Source organism: Nymphaea colorata, chromosome 9 (assembly GCF_008831285.2).
Source record: "Nymphaea colorata isolate Beijing-Zhang1983 chromosome 9, ASM883128v2, whole genome shotgun sequence".
Classification (NCBI taxonomy): Eukaryota; Viridiplantae; Streptophyta; class Magnoliopsida; order Nymphaeales; family Nymphaeaceae; genus Nymphaea; species Nymphaea colorata.
Window position 1 is genome coordinate 24362583 of NC_045146.1, and position 17145 is coordinate 24379727.

The following is a 17145-nucleotide window of genomic DNA, read 5'->3' on the forward strand; positions in this document are numbered from 1 at the left end:
TAGACATGGGAACAGTTAAATTTAAGGGGTGTTTGGATGACCCTCTAAAACCAGTTTTTAGCAGGCAAAACACCATTTCAAGGATGTTTGGATGACATTAAAACCAAGTTTAATCAAAAACCCAGTTTTGAAAAACCTGCTTCTCCCCACCCCCTATGTTTTTTTGCTTTAAACCAAGTTTTTTACTTGTCATCCAAATATAGCAACCAAGTTTACAAAACTGGGTTTTGAACCAGGTTTTCAAAAACTTGGTTTTCACAAAACTAAGTTTGTTGATGGTGTCATCCAAACGCAACCAAAACTGTTTCATTCACGTTGAACCAGAAATTCCTCGAAGGATAAAAAGCACCACCTCCATCCTTTTCAAAGAGATCCCATTCCCCAAAACCATACAAAAGGTTGTGATTTCAGGTAAATAGCAAGATGTTGTTAAGTTGATGCAGAGAAATCTCCATGGTAGGTCCAAGGAACAAACAAACGCCAAAAAATAAAAGGCCACGAGGGTTTCAGCAGGAAAAAGCTAAACATTTATGTCACAGCTCTTAAACCTTCTTTTCTGTTGAAGAATAGGCAATAATGGCTTTACGAAGCTTAATTCGATTGACTTATCCTGACCGCATCAACCAACACCAGAACAATAGAAATAGGATTAACATTCTCACTGCAGGTATCTTGAATACAAGTCGAAGATACAGATAAAAACAGGTAAAACAGGTTTACGTTTTGATAATTAGCAATTTTTTGTTCAATGGTTCGTAAAATTATGCGTATCAACTCGAACAACGCATTAAGAAAAGGTAACAACGATAACGTACGACCTTTGAGAATCAAGAACAAAATAGTCGTTCTCGATCCCACCTATGCAACAAATAATAAAACAGGCAACAAAAATAGGGAACCGACCTCAATAAGAGTTAGTTTGAAGTAAATGTAGACTTAAAACTCCTCACGTCTTGAAAGAATTTCTAATCGGAACCAGGTATATCTCCAAAGAGAAAAAAGATTGCGAGTCGGTCAGGATTAAGCATTTATTCTGGAAAAGAAAGACGCATCGGGTATGATTAGCCGCATACGCCTGAGCACTGATGGTATTTTCAATCTAAAAGCATTCAGCTTGTGAAAAAGAAGGGAAGACCAAAAAAGTTTCCCGTTCAAAGTGAGCAACATAGAGCTCTCTGCAAGCAGATCAAGGCAGAAACGTTGGAACTGCATATTACAACACAAATGCAAAATCTCATAATCGAAGAAGAAAAACTTGTCCGACAAAAATAAGCGATTACTTCCAAATCTAGTGTTTCTACATTATACAAGTAATCGATACAGAGTACAATGGAAGCAAAATATGACAAATTCATATGATAGCATAAAGAAACTCGCAATTTGCATGAAAGAAGAGAAGAAGGCCAGACATTGTCCACAGATTATGGATCCAATCCGTCCAGTGTGATTATGTGAGCAAAAGGTGCCACCATAAGTCCCCACTAGCTTTTCATCAAACAAAATCCACCACAAACTTATTGAAGGCTGTAATGCACAAGGAATCGGTAATTAGAGGTTATTAACAAGGAGACAACTAAAGACGTTCTCTATTATATTGGCCAGCAAGAAGGATAAAAGGAACTGAAAACTACAATCAAAATGCAATTTGTTCTACTTATTAACAAGAAAGAAGAGAACTATGAAGCCCAATCTCAGCAGTTTCAACCCTCCACGGAAGCACCACGAGCTCCTGAACATGACAATAAAAGAAAGCTATCATCAGAGAACAACAATCTAAAAAAACAAAAACAAAAAATTCTCCACGAGTTTATTACATTTGCTAACGGATTGCAGAAAGGAGAAAAAGTGACTCACTTTTCTTCTTGTTCACGGCGGTAGGCACCACAGTTGGACTCACATTGCCATAACTGCAACCAGCAAACTCCTTTGTTCCGACACCAGCTCCATTAGCGACGCTCTGACATTGCATAGTACCAACGCCGCAGACCCCAAATCTTTGCTCACTGCTTCCATTTTCCTGAGCGACACATCCTCCACCATTCTTCGACACGAATCCAGGGCCAAGGCAAGAAGTGTCATCCCCACACTGCAAATTACACGGATTCAGAATATACCCACCGGAAAATCCCGTCGAGGCGCCATCCATCACCTTGTCGCTCCGGGGCTTCTGGTAGGGAAAAGAACCGATCTCCCCTTCTATCCGACCTCTGATATCCACCAGAAGAGACTTCAAACGAGCGTTCTCCGCCTCAAGAGCAGCCTTTCCTTGCAGCATCAGTGTTAAATGCTGCACCTGAGCCTTTAGAGCAGTGACCTCGTGTTTGAGCCTCGCGGCTTCATCCTTCTTCTTCTCCCTGTACCTCCTGACCGCCTCCCGGTTGCCCGAAGGCCTTTTCTTCTGCGGCTTCTCGACTGACTCAGCAGTCTCGTCGGTGGTGTTCGTCTTCTCGTCATCTGCCGGCGGGACGATCTTGGTGTGGACATGAAAGCAGGTGTGGGTGTGGGTGTGATCGGGCCCGGGAGGGTTGCAGGTGTGGGTGTGGGTGCAAGCATGCGTATCCTTGAAGAACTCCTCGAACATGCTACTGTCCAGAGTGCATGTGCCACCGGAAAGTGGGTCGGCAAAGATATCCTGGTTGGAGAAATCGATCTCCCCGTCGTCCATCTCCCAAAATCTAAGCCACCCAACTGACAAAATAAGGCGAAGTCTACTCAACCACGTCCGAAATCCACCGCCAAAACCTCATTTGCCAAGATACCCACTTCAGAAATTCGGTAGCTGAGTCGAATCCCGGCAAAGAAGCGCGATGCTATGCGATTTACGGCGAAAGGAAGCCAGGAGCCGCTGATTGAAGCGACCTTGATGCGGAGGGAGAGCAGAAATTGGCAACACAGAAGAGCCGAAGCAACGAGATGAGACTCCAAACCCTAGAAGGAGGAAAGGTGCGCAAGGAAACCCTAAGAAAACCAATGAACCAGATCGAACGAGGGACGCCACGAAGGTCTCCTCTGTGCCGAAAAGGACTCACCTTTTCGTCGCAGAGGAGAAGGGAAGGAGAAAATTCATCGCACGTGTCTCCTCCTCCTCTACGCACAATGCCTACGTTCGCGGCTGCGACTCCCACGGTTAATTTGGACCGGATATCCATCCCGATTCGATCTTTCTTTTCTGGATTTGCATTCATAAATAAGATTCCAAGTTCCAACCCCATCTCAAAAGATATTGGTGATCTTAAAAGTTAGTGGTTACTTTACCAAAGATGTTTATTCATCTTCTTCTTCTTCCTCTAGTGTATATATACATTATATATATATATATATAACAAAAGAGATAGTTAGATGGATCTGGTTAAGTTTCAGGACTTAGTACATTCCCTCTCTTGTTTCACGGGTTGCAAGGGCTAAAGGCGTTTTGTTACATTTTTGTAATTAATGCACAGACGCAAAGTCCATTTCCATTGTGGTCTCCATTTTTTTATCATTTCCTTGGTGGGACAGGACGGCACCAGAAATGTGGGTCCGGACCTGAAAATTGGGTCCGTCCGTTTTCCCTTGTCCGGACCTGAGATTTTGTCAGAACTCCACTCCACTTGCAGCACAACACAATACTGCGGTTTAATTTGGGTGTGTTTAAAATATATATATATATATATATTTAAATATAAATAAACTAGAAATATTCATACTATATTTTTTTGCCAACACTTAACTAGAAAGTGAACCCAACAAAAAAAGAAGTAAGCGTATGAAATTTATGCACATAAGAAACTTAAACGTGTCTTATACACCAAAAAGAAAAAAATGTTGATGATATCAGGGCGAATCCTGCCTTGGACCTTTTCCTTTTGACAGCTTCACATTTTCAGATATTTCATCACACTACCGAAACTCAAACCCCACCCCTCCCAGGGTCAACTTCACATTTAAAGAATAATTTTACAAACTTGTTGCATTGCTTCAAACGAGGTGTGCTTGACATGTCAAATTAAAGCAATATTTTAAACAAATAATAGTACAAAGAAATATTGTTAGTGACAGCAGACAGCTAATCAAGATATGTTAGTTATTTATAGCGCTATTTTGGATGACCCATTAAAAATATATGGATGAATTTTTTTGGTTTACTCTTTTTCCTAATAAGTTAATGAAGAGAAAACCATTTTTAATATTTTTTTAAATAAATGTAACATTTTTTATGAAATTTGTCAAATAAAGTTATCTTTCGCTGACTCGAAAAACAAAACTATTCGGTTGCCTTTTTTTTTATGATATACTTTGCCATTGGATTACATTTGTTATTAAGGGGCACATATAAAATTGCGAAAAAGCTAAGCATGTAGCCTAACTGAGGAGAATCCCGAGGAAAAAATGCTGCAGGTGAACATTTTTATTTTTCAACAACATAGAAGTTTTGCTTTAAGCTTTTGCTGGACTGTCATTATCAAAAATATATTAGAAACACCAGAAAAACGATCCCTCTTATAAGATTACAAGTGAATATTTATCTCCCCGTATCATTAATTATGTATGAACGATGGGACAAGCCTCAACCCACACCACCACCACTTAAAAGGGCCCCTTTTGGAAAGATGAGAATTTTACTTTTACTTTTTGTTCTTCCATTCTGATTCCGAGAGCACACTTGAAAAGTGTCGGCCTAGGTATCCAGCTCGACCTAATAAAGAGTTGGCTCGGGCACAGTTCGTGACCAAGACTCGAGCTTAGCCGAACGCCTGAGACCCGAGGTTGGACCAAGGCCGGCCTGACTTGTCCGGTTAAAATAAAAAAAAATGTATATATATATATATATATATATATATATATATATATATATATATATAATTAATGTTAAAACAACTTATCAAACTTAATTGAGTTCAATTGAGTCAACCCAAGCTGACCCGGTATACACTTTTTCGGCCTAAGTTGGTTGGACTAAAACCAGGTTTCAAAACAAAGTTTTTTGAATGTGTCATCCAAATGCCCCCTTAAAAAAGTTTTCTAGTTTATTGTTTGCATGTATCAACCTTATACGAAGACAAAGTTGGGGAAATGAAAAATAAAAAATCATTCACACACACACAAGAGTAAGGGGGTTGAATAGATGAGGTGTGTATTTTTCATAATTGAACTTAAACACATTTTAAAACATTTCAAAAATCTAAAAAATATATAATATAAGCCCGTACTAATGTATTGACTTGGCAAGAGACCGATATAAAACATAATACAAAGCGAAATTAGCATCACTGCCCTTTATAGTTTATACATTGCTAAGAGAACGAACATTGAAGGACTGCCTCGGCGTCTAAACTATGATGCCCTTTGTTCATTAACAAGTAACAACAAATTATTACTCAAAAATATGCTGAAACTTCTACAGGGCTGTTTTAATGGCCCCTCAAACTCAATTTGCGAGCAAAACTCGTTTACGAAAGAACGTGGCTTGATATAGACCAGGCTTGGGCCTCAAAATGAGGCGACCCGATAATTTTTCAGCCTGGGCTTCTTCTTGCTAGGTTCGGCTTGCCCCAAAATATATATATATATATATATATATATATATAATAAAGTTATGTTTTAAATGGGTTGAGCATTCGGGCCTGGGCGGCAGGCTGTGCCTGCCCGATGCTCCACCTTATGGCATAAAATTGTTGACTTTGCATCCAAAACTAAACCACGTTTATTATCTCGTTCGGAGTGAGCCCACTAAGAGATCGTTTGATAATCACAGGACACGCGGAACAGGACACGCGTGTCCTGTTTAATCAATTTTTCTATCAAACGCCGTTCGCGGTATAGGATAGACAGGACAGACAATCGAAGAAGACAATCGAAGAAGGGTATAACTTACCGCCTGTCCCTCATTGTTCCGAGCTAACCCTCGGAACAGGATGGAACAGAACACCATCTCCAGCCCCGATCTTTCCTCGCGTCGAGCTTCTCCTCTTCCTTTGTCTCTCCCCCTTTTCTCTTCTGAGGCTCCCCCTCGCCCACCACTCTCTCTCTTCCTCCATTCCAACAACCAATGAGTTGATCGTTTGCAACAGCCGGTGTCTGTCATCGCCTCAGCCCGTCTCTGCCGCCCTTCATCGCCCCAGCGCACCATCTCTGGCATCACTCAAACTTTCATCTTTTTGTCGTCAAAGTGTCACCTGAAATTGGTGTCTTGGGAGAGAGGGGTTCTAGAGTCAAGAATGCAAGAATGTTCATGGCTATGCAGAGCAGTACGGGAAGATCAAGAGCGCAAAACAGGACAACATGCTGGCGCCAGCCATGGATGGCAAGTTTGCCCTCTCTAGAATCGCCCAGTTACTTGGGGCAGGCTATCGATCGTGCTGAAGTAGAGGCTGACCCGAAGGGGCTCTTCGCCTTTCCGATTGTGAAATGCTGCATTTTTTTTTTTATCTTGATCCTTTTGTTTCTTTCCTTCTTGTTGAGGGTTTTGGTGCTTGTCATGTATAGGCTGATCCTTGTCATGTCGGTTAAGAAGATTGATTCATGTACAAGAGAAATCGAAGGAGGATTATGACAACGAGATTTCCTTCTGAACTTATTCCCATTTTCTGGTTCTTACCAGTGGTTCTTTCTTGTCTGTCCTAAACTCCTAGGAGGCCAAAAACAAGAACTCTGATCAAAATCCCTTAATCACTGCCAATGTTGATGTTAATTCCCTAGCTTTATGTACAAAACCAATTTTGGCATCTCCAGTAAAATGTTGGCATTTCCAGTGAAAGCTTCAAGGAATTGTAAAAGAGAAATTGTACAAAGATAACATGACAACATTGATGGAAGTCAGAGGACTGCTGCTCCATCATGGTACTTCTTGGAAAGTTGGAGTAATCTTTTTCTTGCCTTGCCAGTATGCAAAATAAAGCCAAAGAAGGAACAAAAGCCCTGTGTAACTTTGAGCAGTTCTTGAATCACTGTAGATCCTTCAGGCCCCCAAGATGCAGATACCAAAGGAAAAACAGAAGAAGACTAACAACTTTGGACATTCACTTGGGCAGGATGCCTATGGTATAATGTTCAGAGGAGTAAAAAACAACTTTGGACATTCACTTGGGCAGGATGCCTATAGTATAATGTTCAGAGGAGTAAAAAGCTAGCATTCTTGCACCAACAGAATTAGCAAAGAAGTCTTAAGAGATGGCAGGCAACTCATCAACTAGGATCTGCCACATGAGCATCATTTTCCTTCTCATGCAACTCGTCTACTAAAAAAGGGAAATTGTACAAAGATAAAGGTTACAACATTGTGGTGCATATAATGGAAGTCAGAGGACTACTGCTGCATGAAGCAACTTCTTAGAATGTCTAAAGCTGGGTTAAAGATTCCTCTGCTCTGCCAAATCATTATTATCCTGCAATTCAACTAGGAGGCCTAGATGATGATTCTAGTTCAAGCCAGTCAGAAAGCTAACGAGCTTTTAATCGCCTTAGTTTGCAAATTTTTTATTCTCAAAGTTTGTACAAAAGAAAATAACAGCAAAATACTATATTGGTTTTGTACATGAAGATATTATGTGAAAGTGATCCTTGTTGCTGAGCGTTGGTTGCACATGTGTCTACACCATCTAAGAATTCCTGCCTGGTTATATCTGAATCATATCCATCTCCCAGTCTTGCACCTGTGTCAACACCATCTGATATTTCTTGCCTGGTTATATCTGAATCATATCTGTCTCCCACTGATGGTGCATGTGATGAAGTTCCACAAATTTCAAGAAGAAAACTATCAAAAGCTGAGCATCAACCTGTCTGGGATAATATTTATAACCTCATAAGCTAACTGAATAAGTAAAGGACTTCTTAAAATGCTAGCTGACATTTCCATTTCCATTAACAGCATTTATAACCCACTGGCCCACTAGGCTAATTCTTACACTCTTTGGATGATTACTGTCATCTGAATCAGCCATCATCATATTTTGAAGCATAAGGTTGTTCAATGAGATTTGCTAGAAACTTATTGACCTTTCATCAATGGTTAGTTTGATCTTTGGTTTTGAGGCTGCCCAGATAATCAAGTGCAAATGTACAGAACTGATTATGAAAAACACAAACATCGGACATAACAGATAGTTCAAACAGGACAAAAACAAACTTCAGACAAGACAGACAGAACAAATAGAACAGACACACACGAAATAAACATCGAACAAGAAGAACATAGTATTATGTTCCTAAAATCATCAAACGATAGAGAAAGAACACCATTGTCCATGAAAACAAGACAGTAGTGTAATGAACATGACGTCTTGTTTGTCATGTCTATGGCCAATTCAACCGTCCATAACGACAGAAAAGGGATTTGGAGGGCAAGAACATCATGTTTATGGTGATTGATTTTGACTTGGTGATTGCACATTGTGGCCGGCAGTTCGTTCCGACTCTTTCGACTCTTGAGCAGACAAACATTTTCTCTCATCGTAGATTGAATTAAAAAAGAGGAAAGAATTTCACCTGATCGAATAGGATAAGGATAAACATTTTCTCTCATCGTAGATTGAATTAAAAAAGAGGAAAGAACTTCACTTGATCGAATAGCATAACGACTCATACAAAGGTAGGACGAAATTCCTGGAAAAAAGAAAAGGAGGTTTCTAATTTTTATCAATTCATTTATGTACATAAAGTGATATGAACCAACTGTTTTTTGGAAACTCAAACAAGTTAAATCTGTTTCTAAGAGACTTTCAATATATCTCTAAATTTTCGGGATAAAAAAAAAGACCATGAGGGTTCAGCACTCGCTCGGACGGTGAGATATTCATCGTATTGACGTAGCTTAGATCAATATGTCCATGAAAAGCTTGAACCTGGTTCAATGGACTCGAGACAAATTAAAAGAACTGAGCTCGAGCCGTGGTCCTTTTGGATCGTTGCGCACGTTTCCCGTACTCTCCTCGAAAGCACTGTCAGGGACAGTTTTGTCCTTTTGATAAGGTCGATCACGGGGCGACCGCGGACCAGGAAACATGGTGTAACAAAGTTGCCCTCATTGGGCTCTAAATTGCAAGACGCCCTTCCCGGCCAATTTGCTCTATAAATAGCTCTCTAGGGGGCGCGTTCTTGGGTTGTTTCGAAGGGATTTCTCTTCCTTGATCTAGGGTTTCGTCTTTGCGCGTGGGTTCCCCGCGTTTTTGCTCGAAATCTCCATCGGAAGCAATTTCGAATCTCGGGTGTGGTTATCGAAATAGGATCGGCGCTAGGAATCCTTACTTGGGAAGCGTAGGCTTTATCGTTTCATGTTCGCGGACTCCTGAGGGATCCTTGAATTGGTTATTGATCTCGGGGGAGGAAGCCCGTCTGAAACTTGAGAATGGTTGTTGGTACTTTTGGTTGATAAGGTTTGTGACGTTGAATCCTGGGGCCATCCGTTCCGGACGTGATTTCGGAAGAGTGATCTCTTGAGTGGTGGTTTCTTTTGAGTGAGATTGGGTACAATGTCTCGCTGCTTTCCGTATCCGCCGCCTGGGTTCCTAAAGACCAATGGCGAGAGTGCGGTCTCAAAGGTTTGTGAATTTTCCACTTGTGGAGAACCGCCTTTTGATTCTGTACTTATTGCTTGTCGTTGTTTCTGCGACCCGCAATCGCGTCATCTTTCTTCTTGTGCAACTCAATGAACATCGCATGTATGTATTTGTAACTATGGCGGTTGTGTTTTGGGTGTGTTGGGAAATGATCGATGCATTCTCATGAATGATTTGGGTCTTCGGTTTTGGTTCTGGCCTGTAGACACAAGTTTGAGGCTGAAATTAGTTTTAGGGATTTTTAATTAAATGCGGTGATATAGAGGACTTCGGTGGCTTGGTCATAATCTTTTTTAGGCTTATTTTCATACAGTTACTTGGATGATGGTTGCCGTATTTTGTATTGGAAGGTAGTCTTTGCTTGTCCGTGGGCAGTAAAAATTGATATGGAGATGTAAAAAGCCATTCACTAAGATCTGCGAGGTTAACCAGTTCATCACGTATCAATCCACTTTGTGGTCCGCCATTGTACTTTTCTGTATTCTCAAGCATTCAGAACATAAACTTCTAATTGATGGATAAACTGTTGGTTATGAGTCAGGCTGCTTAGTGGTTTGCCATTGTGGTTTAATATATTCTAAAACACCAAGAAATGAAAGCTTCGAATTCCACACGCCTGCTGGCGCGCAACACTTATGCGCGCGCACAGAGGCAGAGAGAAAAGATGGGGGTGGGGTTGGGCCGGGGCGGCGCTAGAACGAGAGAGAGAGAGAGAGAGAGAGAGTTGCGAGTGTTTCTCGCATTTGAAATTCTTGTGATTTTTTAGAGAATTTCATTTGCCAGCGTGATCCTGATAAAAACCACGAAAAGTTGAAGGGCTGCGTCAGTATTAGCAACTGCACTTGTGGAGATAAGAGATCTGTTGAAGATTCAATGGCAACTAAGTTCAGACATTAGCACAGAACGTCTTTGCGCCATTTTATACGACTATATGTATGCTGGTTTTTTAATTGTTTCCCAATATCATATTTATATGCAGATAGTGAAACTATAAGTATATTGCACAGATTCATCTAGGCTCGCTATGGCATGTATAACAACATTCACTTGAGCATAAGTAAGCACTTTCTCATGAACCAAAGTTGAACTGCAGAAGTATTCCATTCAGGATTTGATCTATATCACAAAAGTATTCCATATATATGGGGTTATGGTTTTTAAAATTTTATTACAAAAATAGGAGCATGTCCTTTGCAAGTAAATAGCTGAGATCCCCGTGCAGATGAGATTCGCCTTGGAGTGCCTATCTTATATGATGTCTGTCATGTGTTCTTGGTTCCTTTTGTGTGTGTAGGGGTGTGTGTGTGCGTGGGTGCATGTGTGTGAGAGAGAGAGAGAGCGAGGGAAATATATTGCCAATGCTAATTTGATTTTAGCTATGGACTGATGTACCTTTGCTGGTAATGAGCATGTGCTTTGTTCTGGTCAAAACAACTGCTTGGTGTCTGAAATAGTGAACTTATAGTTATCTCAGCATATTTGTCCTCTTTTTTTTTTTTTTGTTAATATGGCATGCAGGTTTTGTATTTCTTTTCTGAATATTTTGTATGATATAATTGCAATACATTTGTGATGGGGTCGTTTGTGTTGAATTACGTTTCTTACTCACAATTTGTATACCGTGAACATTTACGTGGAGTCCTTCTATTCCAATTTCATCTGGCAATTGGTTGTGTTGCTTTTGTTGATCCAGTGAAAAAAATTCTCGTGCTGTTCTTTTTACTAATAGATGTTGTAGAAGACTGTTTGACGAGGTCATTTCTGATTACCTTTGGAATCATAATTGTTCTGAGCTCTTGTCGTTGTCTGTTTTGATCACTTCTTTAATTCTCCAAACAATCTGCAAGTTGCAGGCGCCTTCTCAGGATATTTGTAACATGAATGAATGTACTCTGAAACTATAAGTTATGATTGCTTGCTATAACAAGCCTTATTTCTATAAGCTACATCGCTTTTACAATGCACTAATAACGCCCTGCTGTCTCTGTAGGCTGGGGAAGAAAGACACAAGAACAATAAAGAGAGGAAAGAGAGAAAGAAAGACAGGAAACATAAGGAGAAAAGTTACAGGGACAATGGAATGGTAAAAGAGAAGAAGCATCGTGAGCATAAGAGGCACAAACATGAGCGGAGCAAGACAAAGCACATAGTAGGAGATCGTGCAGAGAGAAGAGAAGATGAAAATGAGCAGATGGAGAGGAGTAGCCTTACAGAAGAACTCGGACAACCAGTTGGCTTTCAGAACTTCTCGGACTCTTTTGACAGCGCTCATTGCAGAGGGAAGCGCCCTCATGATGATTCGACCTGCGCATGCGGCCCCTCTTTTCACAAGAAGCAACGAACTTGTGAAGCAGACAGCACCTGTGGTGAGTGTTCTTATGTTGGCATTTTCCTTCTCTCTGCTGTTCTCCATGGGCATCCGCTGCATCCACCCACATTCACTGACCTTTCCTACTTGAATTGTTGTAAGAAGGAAAAGGCCTTTGGATTCGGTTGCCTGTCCTGAAAGATGAACAGCAGGAATCAAGCAACCGGGCCTCTGTGGGCGTTCTTGCAGCTCTGCCACAAATGGGAGAAACAGCCTCTTCTCTGCACAGCGGTGAAGTTGGTCGCCACAAGGCAGAAGCTCGATTTAAGTATGGAGCTGAGGATTTGTGCCCTGCACTGCCGCCGATGTCTAGCGAGCTAAGTGAGCCGGAGAACCTAGACTGGCTCTTTGAAAAGAAGCATCATACGCATGACAAAGAAAGACGGAAAGCCAACGAAGAGTTAGGGGAAGGCGTTTCTGAAGTCTGGTCATGCGCTTGTTACCTGCCATCAGCCGATCTGCATGTGCTTCCGTACGTGAACCCCTACTAGATAGGGTAGCTGAATTACATAGTGAGAATTGTGAATATATAAAGATATGAGAGAATTGCACGCATTATACAAAATGGCCATGTCCTTCCTGTGTGCATCCTGGGGAGAAGTAGAGGTTTCCGCTATTATTGTGGATGAGGAAAGGAGTAGAGACGTGTCTGTGGGGGTTCCACCTATCCCAGGCCGCTCCTTGTTTTTACTAAGAGCGACTGCCGTGATGAATGCTATTTGTACAGATGAATATTCTATTAATGAATTTATAGTCCATCAATTTATAAAATTTTGATTCTAAAAGATGGAACACCTCGCTTCAAGGTAAAAGGTTGGTGATGAAACCTTGCCTTTGCCGCTTGATTGTTTGAAGCTGGTCGAGGATGTTGAAGCTGTCAATATCAGCAAAATGATGTCATGTATCAATAAAAATGTTTTGAATGATTGCATTATTTTCATAGTATCTTCAGACAATTTCTCATACGTTTTTTGTGTGCTTCGTGTTTCTTTTTTATTCTTGAAGCTTTTCTGTTTATTTTTACGTTATAACATGTACTCAGAAAAATCTTATAACCTTTTCACATGCTTGTCTAGTGGTTACCTTCCCGGACATCTGCAAAATCCTCCCACGCCGTCGCTGCCATTTTTCTTCTAATGGCCACATTCTGACAATTGCTTCGAAAGACAACTGTTCCGACGATTAATGAGATCCTTTTCATTGGACAACCAATGAGATCCTTTCTGACAGACAACTTGACTTAGTCTGACTTAACAGATGACGCCAATGCTCCCATCTCAAGCATTGTTCTCTTGACCATCTTCGCCTTGAATATCATAATGCTAATACCTGCCCAGGTCGACTGGGTTTTGGTTGGGTCTGCAAAAGTTAGCGCCCTGGATCACCATGCTTGATAGATGAATTGAAGATTGAAGCTCAAACATGCTTGATAGATGAATTAAAGTTCATGAATTGGTTTCAGCCCAAGGGTTCTAGGTTTGAGTTTGATGTGCTTATGGATAGATGTCATCACAAAGCATATTATAATCTGCTATCTAGCATCTGTATCCCCCATGGCTACTTTTGCCAAGGTTTGAGGAATGCTGCTCAAATGTATAATATTTGTAAGTTGATTAGGAGCTTGATGTCTCCGTCTCCTCCTTCCTAGTGCAGCTTAAAGGTCACGAATCGACTTTTATGGTTTTTGGTTATAACCTTAGCCTTGTTTGATTGCAAATCCAGAATTTTTTTTCCTGGATCTTTGCTTCGTAGTTTCTTAAAAATCTGATTTCTCATTGTCTGAAAAGTGTAGCTTTTCGAAACCGAATCTCCCTCTCTCCCCCGTCTTACATAAGCACCTCCGAATTTCTTTATTTTTTTACTATCTCGTAATGAAACCACATCTTGGCATGTTGAATAGGTTTGGATAATCCTTTGTTATGTTTGTGCGGCCATGGTGTCATGCAGGAAAGGTGAATAATTTGGGCTTTCCTAATCTGGTGATCTAAAATTTTGACTGAAAAAAAAAACCGCAGATATGATCATGCCACCATGTACTGTGGAATAACCAAGAATCTCTCATTACCTTTTAAATCACAACAGGTTCTAAATAGAAATTCAAAAATGCTGCAAATGATTCAAGCTAGTTAGACAGCATATAAGGTGTACTAAATATAGGCTTCCGCCGATGAAGTAATACGATAAGAACAGAACGGCATTGGACACGGCCCAAATTCTGTTCACATTGCTGTTAAGCAGTTTGAAGCATCATCAGTCTCTCCAGCATCTTTTATACACGCAGCCAACAAAAAAATCTCGTGTAGGCATCGAGTTTCTGCATACATGTCAATTGCCAGATTGGAGTCTTCCCTGCCAAGTTGCCTTCTTGTCCACACGAGATCAACATACATAGAGCAGTCATCGTTTCTATTCCAACTGCTCTTACGCATTTTACGAAACAAACACAGAGATTCAATCCCCAGGCGAGCTCTCCCAGAACCCAAATTTTATCAGATTCCATGAGGTAACAACTCTTTTAAGCATTTCGAGAGACTTCTGCCAAGAAGCACATTGTTTTCTTGTTTGTGATCTCCAGAAGGAGCTGAGCATGCTCAACTCAGCAGCTTCAACAGCGTCCGTGCTGGAGACAGTCGCGCGTGCTCTTCTTCAAGCAATTACTGAAATGCACAGAAGCAGAAGCATGGAACCGACCCACAACTCCACCAAACTCAATGACATGAAAAGGCAGTAAAACACGTCCCTGTTGGTTTTCTCAATTTCAGGTTTCTCTGAAATAATGGCGTTTTTCTCCAAAAGCTTAATTTTGTGAGCACCGGATCTTCAAATAAGAACATTTAAATTTTCTATATTTGGTCTAACCAACAAAATACCCACTTTTTATTGCAAAAGAAGGGTATATACAAACAAAAATAATATATAAGATGCACTGCATCAGCACTAAACCAAAAACCCCAGCATCACACCGCTTCTGCTCAAAAGACAGAAGCTACACGGAGCATAAAGCAAGACAAAGACAGGAGCAGAAAGACCAAAAAGGAAAGAAATACAGTCAGTCAATGTCCACCGTAGACAACCAATCTGAAACATTCAGAATGTGGGTATAAGGGGTAATCGCAGTTCATTTTTGTGGAACTGGTCTGCGGCCTTCAACTATCCCCCTCAGCCTTCTCTTCCACTGCTTATTGTTTGAGATGATATCCATCTTGCTACAGCCATTACCTCTTTCCAGCCGCCAACTGGTAAGGATAGACATTTCCCCATCATCATTCCCATGATCACCTTTCATTTGGGAGGAGCATAGCTTGGAGCTCTGATCCTCCCACCAAACTCCAGCTATACATTTAATCCCCATTTTCTTCTCACTTTCACCTCGCGCTCAGATTCCTCACCGTGCCTCCAAATAGCATATACCACCCTCTTCCTGTTAACCCTTACTACTAGGATCTGAACTTGATTCATGGGCATCCTTTGATGATTGTCTTGTTTTACGGATTATCCCACAGGCTCTCCATGTTTTAATACGTTCGTTTTCTCTATCGCTCCATGGTGATGTTAAAAAGGAATCCATGGAAACCCTCTGTATGATTTCGATAGTCATCCTCATCGTAGCATCTTTCATCCTGTCATGGACCACCATATCTTCCGGCAGGTAACATGAAAGGATGGAAGATGCTACGATGGGGATGATCAGTTTACAATCATCCCAGATGCCGCTAGCAATTCTGCACGTAATGAAAAAATGCTTATTACGTTTCTTCATTTTCCTTGCATAAAGAACAACCGTCAACTGTCCTCATGCCTAGAACACGGTCAACCTTAGCAGCCTATTTTCACATGCCAAGGAAGCAGGGAGCTCTTGCTGGCACTTCTGGATTCCAAAGGACCTTCCTCTACAACTCCTTCCTCCCTACCCGTCGGGTTGCAGCCCATACTGTTTTAAGGGCATTATCTGGTCGGGTTAGAGACGTGTAAAAAGGCAGATCTTTAGCTTAAGGCGATAATGTACAACATTCAAGTTAAAGAGTGTCTTGTTCTATCATTCAGAACCTCGAAGACAGAGAATGGAGAGCCTTCGAGCTTAACTTCAGACAGTGAGTGGGAGATATCGTACCTCCTTTTGGCTTCACACTTTTATGATTTTACTTTCTAACTTTCACTTTAGTTTCCCTTTTATTAACGTCAAGCTCCATCCCAAGCTTTCATCCCGAAAGACCCACCTCAAGGCTTGCATGGAGCCCACAGGCTTCCCTGTTGCGATAGCTATCTAAATTGTAGCTCGATTGCGAGTTTATATTCGTAATGTTACAAAGTCCACTTCATGAAGGATATATATTCCAATAGATGCAACTTTAATGCCGGGCGTTTAATTCCGTCCTTACAATCCGCCCCTTAGGACTCAGATCATGCGTTGAGCGTGAGTTCGTTCTCTTGTGAGGTGCTGCAACGGCCATCTTCTTGTTCTCAACAATTGCAGCCTCTTCCAGCAGTCTTCAACTCAAAAGACAGCAGGTTTGGAACCCAGACCCTCTTTTTTTTACGCCAACGATTTACGGCATGTTTAGTAGAAAGGAAAGAGGAGGAAATGGAAGGATTGAGCAATCATTTCTTTGTTTGGTTTCTTTGTTTGGTTGATTAATTAAAAAAGATGAAAAGAGAGAAAGGGGCGTGTTTGGTTGCAAGAAAAGAAAAAAGAAATGAAAATAAATGGATGGATTGTAAATCTCTTCTCTTCCAAATCGAACGGATTGGTAAGAAAAAGAAAGAAAGTTAAGTGAAAGTTTTTTATTTCCACACTACCTTTCTTTTTTTTTTCCTCTTTGTGCTATTTAGTCTTTTCTTTTCTTTTCTTTTTATCCAAACAAGCTTTTTAATCAATTCTTTTTTTTTTTTCATTCCATTCCATTCTTTTTCTTTTACTTTTCTTTTCAACCCTTCATTTTTCTCTATTTTCCTCCAACCAATCAAAGCGTTAAGGGAACTGATAGAACCTCGCTGCCGAGGCGCTATCTCTACCCAAGATCACGCTCAACAAGACAAATCGATTTCAACTTTCTGATATGCCGTTGAACAGGGAGGCAGATGTTCCTTCGGCTGATTGGAGAGAAGAAGAAAAGAGTATTGAGGACGAGAGGATGATTGACGCCGTCGGATCAAAGAAAGACACCAGCCGTCGCTGGTTCAGGGGTAAGAAGAAATCAATCCGGCCGCCGCCGGGAAAATGAATCGACTTGGTTGAGGAGA

The 17145-nt window shown here is 41.0% G+C and overlaps 2 protein-coding genes across 4 annotated transcripts; one reads left to right on the top strand and one right to left on the bottom strand.

Moving 5' to 3' along the window:
• Positions 1-1213: 1213 nt before the first annotated feature.
• Positions 1214-3092, bottom strand: LOC116261600 (basic leucine zipper 23-like). 2 transcript variants are annotated; one of them, XM_050079758.1, is made up of 3 exons: positions 1855-3092; positions 1655-1729; positions 1214-1524 (listed from the first exon to the last, which is right to left on the bottom strand). In XM_050079758.1, the coding sequence occupies exons 1-2, from the start codon at positions 2663-2665 to the stop codon at positions 1701-1703; spliced, it is 840 nt and encodes a 279-aa protein (XP_049935715.1). In that variant the 5' UTR covers positions 2666-3092; the 3' UTR covers positions 1214-1524; positions 1655-1700. The 2 variants fall into 2 exon arrangements, with proteins under 2 accessions (XP_049935715.1, XP_031496301.1); XM_031640441.2 differs by having other exon boundaries at positions 1344-1729; positions 1855-3091.
• A 5992-nt stretch (positions 3093-9084) lies between these two features.
• Positions 9085-12860, top strand: LOC116261575 (uncharacterized). Of its 2 annotated transcripts, none has more exons than XM_031640401.2 (3): positions 9085-9518; positions 11527-11902; positions 12007-12860. In XM_031640401.2, exons 1-3 carry the CDS (start codon positions 9450-9452, stop codon positions 12393-12395), a joined length of 834 nt encoding a protein of 277 aa, XP_031496261.1. In that variant the 5' UTR covers positions 9085-9449; the 3' UTR covers positions 12396-12860. The 2 variants fall into 2 exon arrangements, with proteins under 2 accessions (XP_031496261.1, XP_031496262.1); XM_031640402.2 differs by having other exon boundaries at positions 12010-12860.
• Positions 12861-17145: the final 4285 nt, after the last annotated feature.